Source organism: Apiospora phragmitis, assembly GCF_038363925.1.
Source record: "Apiospora phragmitis strain CBS 135458 chromosome Unknown utg000002l:1.0-5516284.0:1.0-5523493.0, whole genome shotgun sequence".
NCBI lineage: Eukaryota > Fungi > Ascomycota > Sordariomycetes > Amphisphaeriales > Apiosporaceae > Apiospora > Apiospora phragmitis.
Window position 1 is genome coordinate 4,378,520 of NW_027117400.1, and position 21,096 is coordinate 4,399,615.

Below are 21,096 nucleotides of genomic sequence, written 5' to 3' on the forward strand. Positions count from 1 at the left end.
GTAACCGATGCCAAGTCGGCAGTGAAAGGGAGGTGGCAGTGGGACAGAGTAAAAGGAGGTTTGGCTTCTGGTTTGGCCGTTTGTTAGTAGGAGGATTGCAGAGGAAGGGTACGCATGTCCCTTCCCTCCCATCCTTGGTGAAGCAGGAGGTAACTTGGTATGCAAGATCCATCGGCCGTCGAGTCGAACCAGATTCCCCATTCTGGAAGGCAAACATCCCAAACGAGGTCGAAGGGAGCGGCAGTGCACATAGCGCCTTGGCCTTCTGTTTTACCAGACGATGCCAGCCAACGGGGACGGGCAGCGGGAACTCCAACTGGCTCACGGGTCGGAAGATCCGCTAGCTAGTGGCAAGGTTGGTATAATACAGTACTGCAAAAAGTAGTCTGCAGAATGTTTCATGTTGAAGAGCCGTTTCTCTCAGCCTCCTAGGTGAGTGTCTGTCTCGCTCTCCGTTCAGCTGCTCTCCGCGAATCCCACGTACAGTGCAGAATACTCCCAGCATTACTGCCCATCAGTACTGCCAGCAGTACTTTATGATTCGTTACGCCATGAGCGACCGTCTTGAGGGTGCGGACCCCCAGCGCCGGGCGATCTGGGCGATCGATACTCCATGTAGCACACCGTGTAGACTTGATTTATGATGGAATGGGTAAAGATTAGGGCATATCGCATTTGCAAATCTCTGATGGGACCCGGTGAATAGGGATTTGCTAGGCCGGCCACGCGTCGTCAAGTGGGAATTGTGATTGTACGTACTTGTGCTTGTACATGTAGTTGGTAGGCGGCCATAGCTTCGGGACATACAAGTAACTCTGCAGAGGGGTCGTGAAACTTACACAGCCCTCTCAGAGTTGAGATAGCAGGAGGAACCGCAAACACCTCAGCACATGAATGGCCTGTTCGGCAAGGGGGAAAGGTATCAAATCTGCGACTGTCTGTCTCATGAATCCGACAGCAAATCATTCGCTAGACATGAGTTGGTCTAAAGCATGGTCGGCAGCTAAAAAGAGATACACTGAGGATCTAACGCCCCCTGGCCCCCTCCAATCCAGAAATGTTCCTTTGGAGCTAAGAACAGTGATTTGGGATTCTTGCGCCGCAAAAAGTTTGTCATGTGTGTAAACTGTAGCTGTACTGTAGTGTGTGTCGTCGTGAATCTGCAGAAACGACAGTATTTGGACAGGTGTCATGTCACCTGCGGCCGACATCGTTTTTGTGACGGGTGTTAGATGTTTATTCAGGGCAGGTGATGGGCCATGGATTCATGAGAGGCGTGAAACCCGAAACTCTACATCAGACGAGCCGTTGGGTTGTAGCTTGGTGGGTACATGTAGTTCAACCAGGAACTGTACGTTTGTGAGTGTACGTGAGACACTGAAGTGCGGAGTAACCCTGTTGGGCTATTTTGACGGTTCCCTTTAACGGGAGGTGGTGGCTCTGGTTTGGTGTTCTCTATGATCTGGTGGTAGAGGCAGCCAAGATGCTATTCGGCAATTCGCCCGCGCTATTCTCATCGGCTAAGTACATCTGCTCGACGGCATTTGGGGATGGCCAGTGGTTGGTCTGCTTCGCACGCAAAGTTGATCGCTAGCTCCTAGTCAGGGCCCCTGCCAATAGTGTAATTTGGGCGGGAGGGCCGTAGTGGCCGATCAACAGAACTTTTTTTCTTATCAGTTTGAGCTACTGTAACTCTAAGGCGTGTATCCGTACCACGTACTCTAGACGTGGTGACCCTGGAAAAGTGCAAGAGCTGTATCCATTACGGGTAACAACCAAAATACGGACAAGGTGATCATGTTGTCGTCATTCGACCAGCTATGTCGTCGAGCGCTAACAGGTTACATTGGATAATAACCCGCAATCCCAGTTAGACATCGTGAACCGAAATGGGCCGAGTCCAAGGAGCAAGTAATTCTTATTTCGTTGGTTGGTGGAATTAGGGACTGGTGAACGGGCCAGTAATGACGAGAACCCAGCCGCTGGGAACCAGCTCCCAGCAAGCAGCCGGGCAGCAAATTGTCTTCCTGGTAACGAGTCCAGATCAACTTCGCGACGTCATAGGCCATTGGCAGGATTGGGTGGTCAATCCACGGCTGGGTCTTCTGAAACGCCGTGGATACATTGCGCATTTACACATGGAGAAAAGAAAGGAAAAGGCTTAGTCGGGCTGATCGTCGTTTACCCCATTTCGACTGTGCAAATGTACCGACAGAGAGGGGTCGCATGCCGCCGACCGCTTTCGGTATCTGGTTAAACAGCGTAAGGCCCCATGCCTCTTACCCGCCCGTTGTTGACTATTGACGACGATTTGGAACGGACAGCGTTATTGAGTCCGGCATGTGTATATTCAAGTGATGAGTGACGAATCAACAAGACAACAGGTTGGTCACTTACGTGTTATTGTCGCCATTTTCAGTGCATACGATGCGGGTAGCTCGCATTAATCAGGGCTGGAGGGTGTCTGATTGCTGCTAATAAACTCTATTTCAGGCCCTGAACAGGGCCCGAAAACCCTTGCTGCTTGCCTCCCAGAACCCAGCACGCTCAGAAGCTTTTGTGGACTTTTATCTTAGTTGACAGGGCGGGCTGGCGGGTTGCGCATGATGGCTAGCGGAAAGGGAAGGTAGGTCCTTGTCAGGGGGGGCATGGACGCGTAACCTTCGGGTCTTCACCACAGAAAACGCCAGCCAGCGGGTTCGGGGCGAGTAGAGAACTGAGTCCAGTCCAGGAACGCTGCCATCACTGCTGTAGCCTGTATGTAAAGGGCTGGATGACAAGACCGTAGTTCGGACGATTTGTTCATCTTCTGTTTCTACTATTTTGCCTTTCTTGGCGGCTCTTATTCGTCGTGAATGGTATCTCATCTCGATGCTAGGGTCAGATGCTATGTAAGGTTAGCGACGTACGTTGCGAGAGATTAATGATTAATTCTCCGGTTGCGATACCGCTGTGACTTTGTCATCACACCGCACTTGATGATAGGCAAGCTGCATATATACTGTGCTATACTGTACCGTCTAGCAACCGGTAATATGGAAAATTGGTCTGATACCGCTGTGGAAATTCCTCCACGAGTCAATCTGGGGCTTGTCTGGTAGATCGTTGGATGGGAGCATTGTCGGGACAGTGTTGTGGCACGGTGCAATCAAGCTTCCATCCGTCCAACCCCGACTTCTGCAACTAACACCACACAAACATCCAAAAGAAACGACCAGTCTTGGTGAGTTACAGATGTAGTAGTTTACTGTATCGGCAGGTAGTTTAACTGATTCATTCATGGGTCTTGCTAACAGTCAGCTGGTACGCCACGTTTTTTCTTCTGCACATATACGAACGGCAATACCTTCCCAGTATGTAATGATCAATGGCTCCGAACACCAACACCCTCGTGTTTGCTTAGCTCATCGTATATGTATGCATTTTGAAGACTTGGTTTGCACTGCAGAGGAGAGGGCTCATGCCAGAATCTCATGACTGGAGAAGTAGGTAAGTGTCGTATCGGACTGAGACTCAGTCCTTGCATACATACCTTATGTGACTGTCAAGGCCCAGATCAGGATTGCTGCAGCAAGGTGGCCGAGCATCATTTTGCGCCGACCAGGGGGGTAAACAACATGGGATTTCGTATTCCCCGTGCCACACGCATCCCGTCTACACAATTACTCGATAAACTCAACTAGCTCCACACTCTCTTCATGCGAACGACGATGGTGTTCTCAATCACAGACCAGACCGGACAGGCGTCAAGTGTGCTGTGTTGTTCACAGAACAACGAAAGCGTAAGGCGAAGTCGAGGTATTATATTGTAGGCACCGCCACCGCGCGCTCGAGCAGTGCTTGGGTATATGTACCTAGGTATACTGTGTAGGGATACATAGCCGGCCAATGAGTTGCCATCATCTGTGATTACGCGTAGCTCAATCTTGCTCAATCTAGACTTGTGGGACCAATCACTCGTTTGCAAGGCCCAAAGCGCCACGCGCGGTGGACTCAGCTTACCACGTTCCTTGGCAACTTGGCGACAGATGTACTTTCTGAGCTTAGCCAGCGAATATTTTCGTCAATAGCCGAGAAATAATGGCAGATGGATGGCAAATGGGCGCGTTAGTAATGACCTGAAAAGTTCGGATAATTAGTAGTATGTGAACAACTAGCTGTGAATATAGTTCAGCTGACAGGAACGGCGCGCCCGTAGTTAAGTAGAACAGCACGAAACGGACGATAAGGATTGCAAATGAAGAGAGAGGAGATGTGTCTGTCTGTCGAGCGGCACAGGAAACAGGAAGCAGTCACCAATTAAAGATGAATCTCGGGTGTGATATGGACTCAGGCAATACCCTGGCAACCCTCTCCTTTTCGTTAATCTGCTATTTATCATTTTCCTTCTCCAAGCGGCCAGGTACATACATACACAACTGATTGCGCATCGACGGAGGCGAGCATGCACGACAGGCCAGGCACAGGTAGACAGACAGGGGGGTGGCCGACCACCAGTTTTCTGCTTTAGTCTCATTAACCAGCCCCCCTGAACATCCGAACGAAGCAGGATACAGCAGACTCCACACCTTTCCAATCCAGGTCCACCCGTGCCAGCTCCGTTGTCCCTCGCCCTCAACTTACTGTGTTGCGGCCTGCATTAAGCCCAGTACCTACGGCCGACTTCCTTATGCGCCTATCTTCATACCGTCAATCTCCCTAGCTGCTAGGTGCTGGGGGCAGTAGGGGACTAGAACTGTAGAAGAAGGGGGTTCCCTCGAGTACATCTAATGTAATTATCCACTTGCCCTCCCACCCTTTTCGAGGCCAAGTTCTCTCTCCTCCTACACTCGCTCGGGACTCCTTCTTCTTGGATAGCTATTTCTTCTCTTTTGCCTTTTATTTCCTCTCCCTCTGTTTCTCAAGACAGACAGTAGGGACTTGACTGCTTGCTACACCATCGGACATTCGCCTGTCGGAAGGTCGTTTTCCTCTTTCTTTTTCATATGCTTGTCTCATCTCTACCATCAGGGTACTGAGGTGTAAGTCGTTCTTTAACTCAGTTGTGTAAGACAACCGAGCCGAGCTCTCCACGCCAGCTCATCCCGTCCCCAAACCATACCACTCTCCAATCGCCTTGTTGCAGCTGTCAAGTCAACGGCTCCTGTCATCTGCTACACCAAAGCCACGACGACTAAATTGCTTGGACCGCGCCAGAACGTGTGACGTTCTTATATGACGGACGGCCCAGGGAGCTGATTGCGAAAGAAGAAAGACCACTCCCGTTATACATCTCCCCTGAGCACCCGAACAGTGATCTCGGGAAATCTGTAACCACTACTTACCATGGGAGCTAAGATGCCCGCACCACACCAACGGTTTTTTAGCATGAGAAACCCGTTCTCAAGATGCGTACTCTTCGCAGTCGCGCTCTTATTCCTGCTAGCCCTCACTTGGAGGACAGACAGGATCGATGATGTGACCACACATATTATCAAGGCGACTACGCCCAAGGCCAAGGAGTCGACCTCGCAGCAACCTCTCCGCAAGGAGCCTGCTGCTGCTGCATCCCCTGTGGATGTCGTGCCAGTCTCCAATGCCGTCATGGACTGCCGCATCAACACGACCGACATGGCTGTATTACAAGCCAAATACCAGCTTGAAAACGGATTCGAATATTTCAAGCGCTACGTCAAGATCAACCGCGAACCCATCGCCCGAAAGTCCATCACCAAGCTTCAGCAGGATTTCCTGCCTACTGCTTTTAAGATTATCGACTCTAACTACCCGGACAGCTACGGCGAGGAGAAATGTACCCGCCGCTGCAAGTCTCCGTGCCGGAATCGCCCTATCCTACCACTGGCAACCTCAGTGATTTCATGTTCGGTGTTTCCACCACCTTCAAGAGATTCAGCTCGAGCAAGACCAGCCCTGTGAACGAATGGACGTACTGGTTGACTGATGGCAAGGGCAAGTCAAACGGTGGCAAGCTTGTGCTTCTGCTTCTGGATGCATCTGAAGAACAGATCCTCGAGGCCAAGACGATCTTGACCGAGCGTGGTGTGGATGTTGATGTGTATCACTCCGACTCGCGCATGGAAATGGCCGTTCGCTACCTCACCTTAGTCCCGACCTTGTACAACCACCCCGAGCGACCGAACAAGAAGTGGCTCGTCACTTGCGACGACGACACCTTCTTCCCCAGCGTCCACAAGCTTACGAAGAAGTTTGAGGAATATGACCCGACCGAGCCGCTTTACATTGGTACCCTATCTGAAGATGTCAATAACGTCGACCGTCATGGGTCCCAAGCTTTCGGTGGTGCTGGTGTTTTCCTGTCCGTGCCATTGGCTGCCCAAGTCCAGGCCAACTATGACAGCTGCAAGTCCGATGAGAAGATTCGGGAGTCCAACTCTGGCTGGGGTCCCCAAGGTGATATCCTTCTCCGGAAGTGTATCTACGAGAACAGCGATGTGCGCCTGAGCGTCTTGCACGGTTTGTATCAGCTTGATCTCTACGGCGACCCCTCCGGATTCTACGAGGCCGGTCTCCAGCCCATCTCTCTGCACCACTTCAAGGGCGGCGGTTGGCACTCTGCCCTCCCTTGGCAATACACCAAGATCGCCCACATCTGTGGCGAGGACTGCACCTTCCAGCGATTCCGCACCAAGGATGACTTTGTCCTCTCGACAAGCTTCAGCGTGGTGGAGTATCCCAAGGGTGTCGATTTCAACATGAACCAGATGGAAAGAACGTTTGCCGCCGCACCCCAGGACAAGGGCTGGAATTTGGACTACGTTCTCGACCCCCAACGACCCAGTCTGCTCAAGACGGGCAGGAAGATCAGCTGGGATCTCCAAGAGGCTACCCTGAATGATGACAACACCGTCACCCAGATCTACGTGCGCAAAGCCAATGACTGGAGATGGGTCGACCCGGAGAACACTCCCATGTCTCAAAATGACGGCATCATCGAGCTTGTGTGGGTGCCTTGAATGCCTGCATAATAGAAGATATGAGATATGACCCTTTCCATGAAACAGCCTCGATTGGCTAAAGCTCTCTTCGCTCCTTCGACATATTCGCTCCAGCCGTTCCTCTTGATACGGCTTTATGCAGGTTTACACCCACGGAGTTTGGTCGATCTCCTCTTTTGACTACATGGTCGTCAGGCCTCCCGTCGCCGCTCCGGGTCCTCCCTAGAAGCAACCGCGGCCACTGAAGCTCTGCTTCAAGACCGAGCCGATTCGCTACCGCTTCTACTCGCTAGGCCCGGCGAGGATACAGTACTGCCCGCTCCACTACTAGCAGCACCGCTCTCGCTCCCTCAGGACCCATCCGATATCAACGATAATTCCTAATTCTTGGTAAATTTGCTCATTGTTATTTTGATGGGTCGGTCGACTTTCACCTTCATCACAGTCCTTCTTAACTACTATATTCATTAGCACACCGTTTTAAATCGAGCTACGGCAAGCCCGGCGTTCAACTATGACGACCTTTGAGCAACCATTTTGCGCATATGTAACGGAGTACGGACGGCATTCTTCGTGTGCAAACAAACCAATTTCATGTTATCCTATCTTTTTTCATCTTTTCTATTATTGTTCCAAAAAATTCCCGATCTTGTACGCGATAGACTCATTTGAAAGTGGAGTACCTTGGTGTATAGATGTTCTTGGGAAGGGGCTTGGATTGCGAACAAATGTTTTTGTTTGTTACGAAGCACATTCAGACTTGGCCCGGCGATTCGGCAAAGTTTTGGGGATCTTTTCAAAGGCGAACAAAGCGAGGGCGGGCGGTCTTGCAGCTAGCTGCTCAGCTTGATGGGATTTCAGCACCATCCCTGGATATCGAAGTGCTCGGAACAGGGTCCTGCTGAAGTTCTCAGAGCGAAGCACAGTACATAGGCAATGCAGAAAATACGAAATGTCTTAAAAATCACTGTTACAAGCGGATTCATGATGAGACAAGTGAGTGGGTGAGGTAACAGCAGGACGACTAGAACCTGAAACTTACCTACTACCCTCATGTTACCGGCCCGACCCCCATCTTTCCTGGTACGAGAGATCGCTATTCTTGGTCAGGAACACCATCCTTTGCACATGGAGCTTGCATCTGTGCCAAAAATAGCATACGGATGATCGTATGAGGAGGTCTATACATAGAAGTCATCACCAGCAGGACGGATGGCTGTTAGGCTTTTTGCAGCCCCGATAACTGCCTAACTTACGGAGACTTCGCTTAAAGATTGCAAGTGATGGATATAACCTTAAGCCAGGTAAGGCGCAAGCCACTTCTCTCCCCTCCAAAGCCACCCGAGGCACCCACGCTGCTTTGTCTCCCGGCCAGGAAGACCCCGCCATATTGAATGACTAAAAAGGCCGTTTCCAACATTGCGGGATGAAGTCATTGCCGTTGTCGCGAACTTCGGCCAGTGCTCGATCACAGGGACACTCTGTTACTGCCCAAACCTGCCTCATGCATTCAGCTGGACCTTTTAATTCTTAGATACTTTTAGCGACTAAGCTCTTGTGATTTCACCATCTACTTACTCTACCTACTTCTTTATTTGTGACCTTGCTCAAGGACCTTCCATCGGGCCACATAGCAAATCGACCAGATGCAAAACAACATCCTCGCCGTCCCCTTCCGCAAGGGGACTGCGCTGTCGCTGTCGACCGCGGTGCGACAGTACATCTCGACCAAGTATGACCAGCACCCCGACATGTTCCGACAGGACCTCGAGGTCATCGACGCGCTGCAGCGGGACGCTGTCAACGTCCGGGAGGCGCACCAGAGCGGCGTCAAGAAGCTGCAGGCCTACGCCGCCCAGCTCGTCTGGATGGGCGGCAAGTTCCCCATCGACATCGGCGCCGACTTCACCTGGTACCCCTCGCTGGGCTACAACACCGAGCGGCCCATCGTGCACAACAACCTGAAGTTCGAGCTGGCCAACATCCTCTACAACCTCGCGGCGCTATACTCGCAGCTCGCCATCGCGAGCAACCGGTCCGCGACCGAGGGCCTCAAGACGGCCGCGAGCTACTTCAGCCTGTCGGCGGGCGTGCTCAAGCACCTCAAGGACGAGGTCGTCACGGAGCTGCGCACGACGCCGCCCGAGGACATGGACGAGCACACCCTCGAGTCGCTGCTGCAGCTGCAGCTGGCGCAGAGCCAGGAGTGCTTCTGGCAAAAGGCCGTTATGGATGGCTACAAGGACGCATCCATCGCCAAGCTGGCTGCAAGAGTTAGTGACTTATACAACACGGCGGGCGAAGCGGCGATGCGGTCCGAGGCCATCAGCAGCAGCTGGATACACCACATGAGCGCGAAACATCACCATTTCGCGGCGGCGGCGCAGTACCGTGCAGCTTGCGACTGCCTAGGAAAAAAGGAAATACGGAGAAGAGGTCGCGAGGTTACAAGACGCCGTCGCATGCGTCAACGAGGGCCTGAAGGAGACAAGAGGCGGATACTTGAGCAAAATTGTGGTAGATGATCTCAATGGGCTCAAGAAGCGCGTGGAGGAAGACCTGAAGCGAGCCGAAAAGGATAATGACATGATATTCCTCAGTAAGTGTGACACGCATGAGACAACGGTTCAGGGACACACACCAGATCTAACTTCACTCAGATATCGTACCGCCAAAGTCCGAACTTAAGGTTCTCGATCGCGCCAACATGGCGCTCGCACGCGTGCCATCAGAAGTGGCGTCACCCCTGGATCATCTAGGGGACAAGTGCGAATTTGGTCCGGCTTTGTTCACTAAGCTTGTCCCCTATTCAGTTCATATCGCCGTCTCTATCTACGAGGAGCGACGAGACCGGATGGTCAACCAAAATATTATCGCTGAGCTGGAAGTGCTCAATGAAAGGATACACGAAATACTGTCTTCGCTCAACCTGCCTGGGTCCATACAGGCTTTCGAGAAACCTCTTGGTTTGCCTGGAACTCTGGTACAACATGCCGAGGAAATCAGGCAAGCCGATGCGATCAATAGATTACAACGTAGCTTTGCCGACATTGACAAGCTGAGAGCTGCCGATATAGCTGTTTTCGAGGAAGGAAAGGAGTTGCTGCAGGCTGAGGAGGAAGAGGATAACCGTCTTATACGCCGGTATGGCACTGATCGCTGGGGTCGCCCCGAAAGCCGGGTTGAGCCATCTCAGGGGGCAAAGCTCTGGAACCAGGTGGCAGAAGCGGAGGGTTGGTTCGGCAACAGTGCCAGCAGCGATGGGGTGGTGCGCGACAAGTTCCGCGCCATCGAGCCCATCCTTGCAGTACTTGCAGGGTCCGATCGGGGTATTATGGATTTTGTGCCATCGTCCCGGCGCACCGAGATCCCCGAATCTCTCAAGCCTGCCATCGGCCGTTTACGGAGTGCGTATAACGACGTGACACGTCTGGAGAGCCGCAGGCGACGCAAGGCCGAGGCACTTCGAGGAGAAAGCCAAGAGCGACGACATCAAGTCAGACATACTAGCTGAAGCAGCGAGGCTAGAGCGTTCGCAGGCTGTCGCAACTGCGATTGTGCCTGCGCACTTCGAAGATTTCTTCGAGAAGCGCCTGGATCTGCTTTACGAACCTGACTTGGAGCTGGTGCAAAAGGAGGGAGCCGAGCAGGAGAAGCTCATCAACGACCTGATCCGCGTCAACCGCGAGTTCGAGAGCCAGAAGAAGATCGTGGGCGACAAGGGCAACCGCGAGCGCGAACAGGCGCTGCAGAAGCTGGAGAACGCATACTACAAGTACAAGGAGCTCGTCAGCAACGTCGAGGTCGGGCGCAAGTTCTACAATGATCTTAGTCGGATCGTGGGCGGCTTCCGGGACGGCGCCCGGACCTTCGTCACGGAGCGGCGGAGGGAGGCGCGCATGATCGAGGACGATATCAATATGCCGCCCCTGCACGGCCTTTCTCTCGATCACCAGCAACAGGCTGCTGCCCAGAACTACGCGCCGGTTCAGAGTCAGCAGGCATCTCCGCAGCAGCAGAGCCAGGCTCAAGCGTTCTTCAACCAGCAGCAACAGCAGCAGCAATTACAGCAACAACAAGCGCAGCAGCAGCAGCCCTCCCGACAGTCGGTCCACAGTCCGGCTGAGGCCCGCATACAGTCATGGGCACCTCCGACAGAGACTGTCGCGCCGCAGCCCCAGCAGCCGAGGGCGAATCCGATGCAGGCCATGTGGAATCCGGAGATCGGCATTAAGTTTGGTGGCGGGGTGGCGCCTTCTGGGGGGTCGCAAGGGGACGCCCAAGGGCGGTCAAACTACATGGGATCCCAAAAGCGGGATTCGCTTTGGTTGATTCTCCTGGGGGAGAGAGCGCCTTGGGAACTACATTGTATTAAGCGAATGAAAGACGATATAGACCAAATTCGCGACGTCGCAAAGTATGATACAGAAGTCTTATACGCTGCGATCAGGTTCACTTAATAGACAATTTCTGTGTGCTATACACACACCTTATGTATTGCGGTGTCGCACCCATTATTCATACGTCCACTCTGCAATCTGGGACATACATTATTCGTGGGTTGGCCGGTAGATAGAAGAATGAAATATCACATGAAGGGTACGAAGTTGGAGAGGGCAAGAAAATGCTGCCAAGCACCAATCCAGCACCAACGAGCCTCAACGTGCGGCTTGCAGGAAGAGCTATACTTGAAATGGCTGCTCCGACACCTTTCTTGGCCTTTGGAATTGAGGATCTGGGACACTAAGAGAAAGTGGCATGCATTTATACTCCACCTCTGGCAATGAGCCATCCATACGCAGCAAAAGTTGTATGTTTAACCCCACGACCCCCGGATGGTGTGGGTAAATATGTGGTATCCATCACACCACAGCAGCGGGCCGGCTTCGGTGATAACGAATGAAGGGAAAGGCGGCCGCGCCGTAGGTGGTTCTACATCGAGCAGTAAGCAAACGGATTTCCCTTTCCAGGAACACCGCATCTCACAGATTCTTAGTTATCACGCTGTTACCTGTTGTTGGTTCGATAGTTCGAACCCACCCACACACCAACCTGCTTTCATGGGGGGCAAACAATACCCTGCTGCTGCACACCGATGCGTGCTCCCAACCGGCATTCTTCGCTTAGATCCGCGAAGGCGTCGCGGCGGCAGGCTTTTTTGTCTGTTGTGGACCACTGGACCCCTAGACCCGGCGGGCTCGACTGGCGCCGATGCTGCACACTCTTGATCGGTAGTTGCCCAACAAACCATGTCGTGTCCGATTTTTTTCCTCTCTGAAATAAATATATAGATGCTGAAGATCTGCACTTATATCTCTTTATAGAAAGACGAGAGCACCGGTTTTGTGCTTTTTTTCTTTTGGTTGTTCTTTTGACGGAGATTCTTCTACGTTACAATCCTCTAGGTTAAGTGACCAGCCGGCGTGATGGCGGTTGTTGTACCGCCGCCCCGGAAAAGGGAGCGCTTGAGCGGCGGATCGCTCATTGCTGTCATTACCCTCGTTGATGCCGGTAAGCAGCGGCTCCTTACTTGATCCAATATTGGGGAGGTCTGGTGCCTCTCCATTGAGAAAAAAGAGAATGCTGATGAGGTAAAATATCAGTGTCCTCGTGCTGGTTTGGATACTGCCAGGTAAATAGGACATAACCATCCTTGCTATGTTGTTATCGATCGATCAATGATGTGCTTTCGAATGTGAAAGAAGGGACAGAGGGCTAGGCGATTCGAGCTGACCATGGTGATTGAATCGAACAGGGCGTCTTTGCCGGTGTGCTGGTTTCCGAGGACTTCCAGAGGATATTCCCTCAAACGAACGATGCGAGTATATCTGGTATCATTACGAGCTGCTTCTTGGTACGCTTGCTCCGCCTCATGTTTTTCAACTCGGTCAACCCCTCCATATTTCCCCATGAAACCCAACTAAACTTCCGCAGCTAGGCGCCTTCTTCGGCGCCATTGCCGCCTTCATCCTAGGCGACAAGCTCGGCCGCAAGCGCACCATCGCGCTAGGCCACACCCTCAACCTCGTCGGCGCGGTCCTGCAGTTCACGAGCTGGCACCTGCCGCAGCTCATCGTGGGCCGCGTCGTCAACGGGATTGGCATGGGCATGACCTCGACCATCAGCCCCGTCTACCTCGCCGAGTGCGCCCGCTCCCACCTCCGGGGCCGCCTATTGGTCGTCGGCGCCAGCTCCAACGTGTCGTGCTTTTGTCTGGCCAACTGGATCAGCTACGGCATGTACTTCCACGGCGGAGGGGCCGGTGGGGCCATGCAGTGGCGGTTTCCCCTTGCGTTTCAGCTTGTGTTCGCGGCGGTCTTGCCTTTGCTTACACGTGTGCCGGAGTCGCCTCGTTGGCTGCTGCTGGTGGACCGGGACGAGGAGGCGCTGCGGGTCATTGCGCAGATCAGCGGCGGTGCCCGCGGTTCTTCCTCTTCTGGCGAGAGCAGCGAGAGTAGTGATGAGAATGAGGAAGGCCGGCAGCGGCAGCAGCAGCAGCAGCAGCAGGAGGAAGATCCATTGGTAGTCGCCGAGTACCGCTCCATCAAAACCGCTATCAGGTTGGAGCGCGAGAGCCGCGTGCCCCTTATCGATGTGCTGTGCCATCGCGACCAGACGCAGAATTTCCGACGCCTTTTGTTGGCCTGTGGAACGCAGTTTATGCAGCAGTTCTCTGGAATCAACGCTTTAGGTGAGATTTGGTGACCCCTCCTTATATCCCGGGGGAAGAAGCGCGTGCGCGCTACGAAGGGTCAACAGAGACGATGTCTACACCCGAATCTTACGCTGACGACCTCTTCTCCTCTCCCTTAAGGCTTCTATTTCCCGACGCTGCTGCATGAGAATGTCGGGTTCGACGAGCAGATGAGCCGACTGCTCACCGCTGTCAGCGGTACCGTCTACCTGGTTGCCGCCTTTTGCAGCCTGTTCGTCATCGACCGTGTTGGACGCCGGAAGTATGCTAATATTTCATGTTCACCCCCCCCCCCCCCCCCCCACCTCCCCAAGGCGAGCTGTTAGGATTACACGGGATACTAGAGAGTTTGACCCAAATTTGCGTCACTTAGGTTGATGTTGAACGGTGCCGTGGGCATGGCGGTCTGTCATCTCATCGCGGCCATCTGCTTGAAAGCGGGTGAAGACGACCCTTCGAAAACAAAGACTGTGAGTATTCAGTTTAGTCCTGGGAGCACGAAGGAGAAAGTCTAGAGATCAAGGATAGTGGCTGACTTTCGATCTGTGTGGGGGTGCAGACGGGCAACGTGACAGTGGCCATGTTCGTCTTGTACCACGTCTTCTTCTCACCGACCTGGGGCGGTGTCCCCTGGGTCTGCTCGAGATCAACTCCTCGGTAAGCAACACACCTCACACACAGGAGCGCTTCAACCTACTACAGTCTCAGGCCCCTCTTTCGGTCTGTTACACGAGGGAGGTCGTGCAGTACTGCCTTCTTGAGTGCATATGCTGTGTGTCGACCTTTCGTACTAACGCCCAAGGACGACAGGTTGGCGCTCGCGCGGCGCGGCGGCGGCTACGGGGACGAATTGGCTTATGGCGTTTGTCGTTGTCCAGTTTACCAAGGCCGGTGTGGATAACCTACGCTGGGCTTTCTATCTAAGTACGTCAACCCTCTCTCTCCCCTTACCCCTCCCTCCTTGGTGTCATCTTTCCCCCTTTTGACACACGCATACACACACACACCCGTCCTCGGGCTCATAACTAGCACAGCTACATATGCAGGCTGTCTACCCTCTTATCATTTTTACCACTCTTCCCAATTGGGCCAACTGACCGACTGACCGTCCGAACCAATAAAATAGTCTTCGCCGCTTTCTGCCTATGCTTCGCGCCCGTAGTGTTCTGCTTCTACCCCGAGACCTCAAACCGCACGCTCGAGGACATGGACCAGATCTTCATCCGGAACCCGTCCGTCCTGGTCTGCGGGAACAACGAGATGACGCAGCGGGCGCGGCCCCAAGCGCTCCTTGATGCGGAGGCCGAGAGGATTGCTTCTGGTGATGGTGGTGGTGTCGGCGTGGACTCGAGCTCGGGCACGGTCCCGACGGTGACGGTGGAGGCGAACAAGCGGCCCTGAAAATAACGTGGCACTTGCTGCTGTTCTTTGATATGCGTGGGATTCATGGTAGGGAAGAGGAGGATTCAATACCGCTCATAGCGTCTTAATATGAGAGGAACCTGGCTCTTTGACGAAGAGTTCCGAAAAAGCTTGATGTGGTCGAAGCCAGTCAAAAGAGATCAGGGGAGTCAAAGAACGTGGCAGCGGTTACAGGTCTCGGCATTGTCCATATTCGTAGCACGCTCTCTGAAGAACAGTTGCATCTTGATTGAGGCGAGTGCTACAATTTGCTCAGATCGGGAAACATGGCAAGACATGGTATGGTGTCGGTGCCGATCGGTTGCTCCAAGCATACCTTCTCGCGGTGACCGAAACGAAACAACGTAACATGATCCTTCGGTCTCTCCAGTTCCATCTTTATTAAGCACGTAACCAAAAGCCTCGACGCTTTCCCGCCCTTGTCTGCGAGGGTTTCGTGGTGTTCGAAACAGTGAGAACAACCTCCAGTTGACACAGCCGCCGACCCGGCCGAGTGGGACGACCATATCGAACGAGTCGATCAACCAACCGACCAACCGGAGAGGGTGGGGTATGAAGATCCCTTGCCTTACTCGCTATTTCCAGATAGTAAGAGGTTCGTATATACATATACACCCATGACCTGAGCCAACACTTCCTGATGTGTGTTTGTGTGTATGTGTGCGAGTGTATGAAATTGGCCTCTTCGGACATCAAACTTGTTTGTCCACAACATGGCAAGCTGAGAGAAATGAGGGTAACGCAGGGCGGTTAGGGCGGCATGTCGTGTGCACCCAGCCCATTGGTTCCAGAGCCGCCTCCCCCCTCCTTTATGTGTGCGTGATACATACTCGGAACCGAGTTTCAGTGGCTGCCGATCCGGGAGAAGCGCTTACAGCTTCTCTCTACCCACTAAGTGTTTGCGCATACAGCCCAAGTATGCACGACAACAACATGGCTTCGGAGCTAACAAACCAATAACGTTTCCCTCTTCTCGCATATAAGAGTGGCAATTAAGGGAATGTTTCCTTCTCATGCGGCCCATCATGCCACGAGTCAGCTCCATCGTGCCATGAGGCTTCCTCCATAGCCATCCCAACTTCTGTGTAGCTCTCTACTCTAATACACGAGCAACAGCAGCATGTTTCTCGTCGTTCGATTTCGTTCAAACGGAGTTAAAGGAGGACCAAAAAACGCCTTCCATATTTATTCCTGTTTTCATTCTCGTTGTGTTCAGTTTATCCTTAAAGTATGTTTTCTGGGCCAAACAACGTTAGGGAGAAATTTGCGGTATAAATTTACTGGGACAATAAATAGATTCGTTTGGGTCGTTGTCTTTCAAAGTTAGCATTTCTTTCCTTTTATCTTACTGCTTGAGCAGGTGAATATCCATAGACCCGGTATGGGCTGGAGGACATAGACCCCATTGAGGACCTCAACCTCATCACACACTTACTCTCATATAACCAAGTATGACTACTCAGCAAATCTACGAGCACCACGATGAACCCGATACTTCACTTCCATCACAGCCAGATAGTATGACCACCACGGTCAACTCGTCTACCAGCGATTTGGAAAAGAGCACCCTGCGAAATACCGAAGCCATTGCCCAGTCGAATGGCTTTCCCCCCAGAGATCTACCGGACCTGATCGAAAAGGTGTGCTACAAATATGCCTCGACGTACCGCAAGATATTCGGTGGGATATTCGCCATCAACCTTGCCGTATTGGTCGCAGTTCTGGTCGTAACCAAGGCAAACCCGGCCTCGTGGATCGTCGTCTCTGTCGCTTCAGCGAACCTGATGTGCTGCCTCCTGTTCCGCCAGGAGGATTTTATCAACCTCCTGTACGAGCTTTTCACCTGCGCCCCTCGCTCATGGCCCCTTGGCCTCCGCAAGCGCCTCGCCAAGGTCTACCATTACGGCGGTTGTCACAGTGGCGCAGGTACCGCCGCAGTCGTATGGTACTTCCTGTATACAGCGCTAGCCATGAGGGACTTCGTCTACGATCCGCAAGCCGACGTCTTGGCCAACATGGTGACGAGCTGGATCGTGGTGCTGATGTTCCTGTTGATCCTGACGGCAGCACACCCAAGTCTACGCCGGCATTATCATGACTACTTCGAGGTGTTCCACCGGTTTGCGGGCTGGACGGCGCTCGTGAGCTTCTGGGTCCAGGTGGCGTTTGCAGTTCAGGTGCGGGCGCGACAACAAGGCCGGCCCGTCGGGGTTGTCCTCGTCACGTCGCCCAACTTCTGGGGCTTGTGTCTCGACATCGTGCAGCCTGCTCTCGTGGTCGCGTCTGCGACGCCACGCCGTCTACCCCGAGAGGCTCAGCGACCACGCCACGCGTCTTCACTTCCGCTACCGACCCATGCAGTCCTTCTATGGCGTCAAGCTGAGCGACGCGCCGCTGACCGAGTGGCATGCCTTCGCGACCATCCCGGACACCACCGCCACTGACGATGGAGCGGGGAAAGGCAACAACAAGATCACGGGCTTCAGTGTCGTGGTCAGCAACGCGGGCGACTGGACGAACAAGCAGATCACGGCGACTGAGGCAGGGCGTAAGCTCTGGATCCGCGGCGCCCCGCTCCACGGCGTACTCTACACGAGCCGCCTGTTCCGGCGCATCGTGGTCGTGGCGACAGGCTCCGGCATTGGACCCTGCCTGTCGCTCATGTTCGCGAACCAGACGCCGATGCGCATGCTATGGAGCACGCGGGACCCGCTGAAGACGTACGGCGAGGGCGTGGTCGCCACGGTGCGTGGAGCAGACCCGCAGGCGGTCATCTGGAACACGACGGAGCGGGGTTACCCGGATATCGTGGCCGCGACCTACCAGCTAGTGAAGGAGTCGGATGCGGAGGCAGTGTTTATCATCTCGAACCCCAAGGTCACGGACAAGGTGGTGATGGGTATGTTGGTGAGGGGTGTGGCGGCCTTTGGGGCTATCTTCGACTCATGAGGTGGCCGAGTTGAGCCGTTGCCCGACCTTATTAAATGCGGTTGGTTTGATGTGGAGTGAGCAGCGGAAGGAGGGTGGAATGTAAATATGAGACGGCACTGTACAAACTGGCTTAGGGCATAGCCTTTCGAAGGACCGAGACGCGTTTTAGTCACTAAGGGGGCTATCCCATGTCAAGATAGAAATTTAACCTGCGTTGAAACCGCGTTCGGACAACTGCAGTTAAACTTGCCTCCCGTGCCAAATGGGGAGTGGTCGGTTGGTAGGTTGGCCCATGTTTTCGAGTTATTGGTTTACCGACAAACGAATTGTGATAGAGAGAAAGGCAGAATGCGTCTCAATTCGCTGGCAGCGGCGAGGGCGGCCGGCAGGGGCGTGCAGGATCACAGCACACCATACCCGAGCTGCTGGGTAATGACAATGTCATATGCAACGGTGGCCCTGTTTCTCGGATCCCTCGTGTCACACCGGTCGGCAAAGCATACTTGCCACTTACCTAAGTTGAGCAGACGCAGGTGGCGAGGAGTGATTGGATGTCCAGCCAATATGAGGCATGCAAGGAGTTGTGCTTGGGCTGTCAATAGCACATAGACAAGGCCGGCGGCTGTTGACTTGAGCTGAGGAGAAAAAAGGCAATATAGAGCGAAGGATTGAGTAAAGAAGTATTGATCAATTCGAGTCAGTAAACGTAACCCCGCACCGACTGGGAAATGATTGGACGGCGCAGTTGCGGAAGATAAAATGATCATCAAATGTCCTGCGCGTACATAATCTACAGCCCATACAAACGGTTTTCTGGGGGTAGGGAAAGAGCAAGCAAGTTCAGGGATTGGAGGGTCAGGGGTGCAGAAAAAAAGAAGAAGGAGCGAACCAGACTGTCGGGTCTAATTACAGTACACACATTGATCGATCTCATCCCACGGATGGAGTTCTGGACATTCCCCTGCCTCCTTGTGCTTGTTTACTACCTACCTAAGTACCTACTTTATGTGCTACTTCGACCTCCCAGTCCTGCAGTCCTGGCTGTCCAGTTCATGAAACTATCAAATCTCCCGACATTTCCTCCGTTTCGGTCTACTCTGGTAATACCAAAGCCACAGAAGGACAGGCCTGCGCGCTCTTACAAACTGCACTGTACCACCTCCTTGTGAAGCGCCAAAGACCCCCTGTCTTCGCGTCCGCTCTTGCACAGTCCAGAACTCTTACGTCAGCAGCTCTCAGCCTCCTCCAGTGCCTCCCATGCCTCCTATGCCTCCTATGCCTCCCAACCCTGGCTATGATATGGATACATATGGCCGCATCCCAACGTTGGTGGTCCTCAAGAGCACTTTGTCTGCTCGTTTGGCAAACACTGACGAGTTAACCTGATTATACAGACACTTTTCCGTTTACGATAACGACCCCTACTATGGGTCGGTGGTTGAGCCATACAGTGGCAGGACATACCAAAACTTCAGGCCAGGTCGTAGGTGGTACACTGGAACGAATCTCTCAGTCCAATTTTCTCATCGCCTACAGGCTACCCTCTACCAGACGATGACGCCGAACAGGAACGTATGGGTAGGTTCACTTCATGCTGCATCATCTCACCCTGCTTTCTGTAAAACCCAATTCATCTTACTAAAGCTAACAATGTTTCCCAGATCTTCAGCATCGCATGTTCAGAATTGCGTTGGGTAGCAGGCTGTTCTTGTCTCCTATCAAAATGGAGACGATAAAGCAGGTCCTGGACGTTGGCACTGGCACCGGCATCTGGGCCAATGACTTCGCTGAAGAGCATCCACAGGCCCAAGTTATGGGCATTGATTTGAGTAGGATCCAGCCCTCTCGCTTCCCTAACTGTGCCTTTAGCCGAGCCGACGCCGAGGAGGAGTGGATGTACTATCCACGCAAGTTCGATTTCGTCTTCCTACGCGGCATGAACGTCTGCTTCGATAACCCTAAAGGGGTGCTTAGGTTAGTCTCTAACTAGACAGACGGTCGATCCCCATCACGAGTTAGTATGCTACTGAAACTCCCAAAAGACAGGCTTTCCTGAATATGACCTCTGGTGCGTCGATCGAGTATCAGGAGTTGACTTGGGAGGTCTGCTCTGATGATGGTACGGCCGAGGGCACCCACCTGGAACGGTGGGCACAGCTGATGTTGGCTGGTGCCAAAGCTATGGGGAGAGATGTCCTCAGTGTTTGGCACGTCGAAGAATGGCTCAGGAACTGGGGTTCGTGGACATCCATCGCGTACAAGTGTTGCTACCATGTAAGACAAGTGCCTCCCTTGTTGTTGTACGGACAACACCAACAAGAACGCCCTGTTTCTAGCTACCACAACAGCTAATAGGTGGCCCCGGGAGAGTAAATGGAACCTGGTCGGGATGTACGTGATGGAAGACCTGTGCATGGGCCTAGACGGGATGTCGCGGCGGCTGCTTACTGCAGCTGGACTCCTACCAGCGCAAATCGATGAGTTTTTGCCACTGGTTAAAAACGATGTTCGCAACACGAGCATCCACGCCTACCTACCATTGTAAGTCATCTTGCGACTTCCACTTGCCGGCATAGGTTGGGTGGCTAGCACCCTGTGCTAACGAGTAGCCTTTAGCCAGATCATATATGCGCAGAAGCCATCTCGTGAGGAGATGACCCGGTGCGGCATTGCTGAGCCTGTCCGTTATTGAGCAAAGCTCTGTGATCTCAACATTCTCGATGACAAATGGTGGGCAGCTTCAGGGAAGCTAGAATTCAGAGAAACCTGGGGACAGCAGATCTGGAAACAAGCGTCGAGGTGACCAGGCAAGTTGAAGGTACGTTCTTGTAAGGGCAGCCCTTACATCCCCACCTCCGGAGGGGATGGCCCATGGATCTCCACAACACGAGTATCTTGCGGCGCGGTGGGCGAGGTGAAAGAGTAAAAGTCTGGGTAGGATTACCAATTGTGGTGTCTGCATATATGGTTTGCGGCACATGAGTGAGCTAATGGGAAAAAGAAAGGAGCATAGTGGATCAAGAATTTAATTACCGCTTTACAGTCGCCATTTCTGGAAGTGGTAGATAGAACAAACTTGTGGCCAGGTTGGTA

At 53.1% G+C, this 21,096-nt stretch overlaps 5 protein-coding genes across 5 annotated transcripts; all 5 read left to right on the forward strand.

The window, feature by feature from the left end:
• Positions 1–5,337: 5,337 nt before the first annotated feature.
• On the forward strand, positions 5,338–6,974 carry PG994_002132 (uncharacterized protein; the record flags this gene model as incomplete). The annotated part of the gene is given in 2 exon segments (XM_066853541.1): positions 5,338–5,791; positions 5,809–6,974. 2 exon segments carry the CDS (start codon positions 5,338–5,340, stop codon positions 6,972–6,974), a joined length of 1,620 nt encoding a protein of 539 aa, XP_066721682.1.
• A 1,628-nt stretch (positions 6,975–8,602) lies between these two features.
• Positions 8,603–11,416, forward strand: PG994_002133 (BRO1-like domain-containing protein; the record flags this gene model as incomplete). Its single annotated transcript, XM_066853542.1, has 4 exons — positions 8,603–9,342; positions 9,377–9,555; positions 9,617–10,363; positions 10,401–11,416. 4 exons carry the CDS (start codon positions 8,603–8,605, stop codon positions 11,414–11,416), a joined length of 2,682 nt encoding a protein of 893 aa, XP_066721683.1.
• Positions 11,417–12,382: 966 nt separating this feature from the next.
• Positions 12,383–15,051, forward strand: PG994_002134 (uncharacterized protein; the record flags this gene model as incomplete). Its single annotated transcript, XM_066853543.1, has 9 exons — positions 12,383–12,467; positions 12,560–12,588; positions 12,712–12,810; positions 12,891–13,647; positions 13,771–13,912; positions 14,024–14,120; positions 14,210–14,307; positions 14,453–14,574; positions 14,777–15,051. The coding sequence occupies 9 exons, from the start codon at positions 12,383–12,385 to the stop codon at positions 15,049–15,051; spliced, it is 1,704 nt and encodes a 567-aa protein (XP_066721684.1).
• Positions 15,052–16,523: 1,472 nt separating this feature from the next.
• Positions 16,524–18,021, forward strand: PG994_002135 (uncharacterized protein; the record flags this gene model as incomplete). Its single annotated transcript, XM_066853544.1, has 2 exons — positions 16,524–17,348; positions 17,383–18,021. The coding sequence occupies 2 exons, from the start codon at positions 16,524–16,526 to the stop codon at positions 18,019–18,021; spliced, it is 1,464 nt and encodes a 487-aa protein (XP_066721685.1).
• A 2,040-nt stretch (positions 18,022–20,061) lies between these two features.
• On the forward strand, positions 20,062–20,376 carry PG994_002136 (methyltransferase domain-containing protein; the record flags this gene model as incomplete). Its single annotated transcript, XM_066853545.1, has 2 exons — positions 20,062–20,277; positions 20,359–20,376. The coding sequence occupies 2 exons, from the start codon at positions 20,062–20,064 to the stop codon at positions 20,374–20,376; spliced, it is 234 nt and encodes a 77-aa protein (XP_066721686.1).
• Positions 20,377–21,096: the final 720 nt, after the last annotated feature.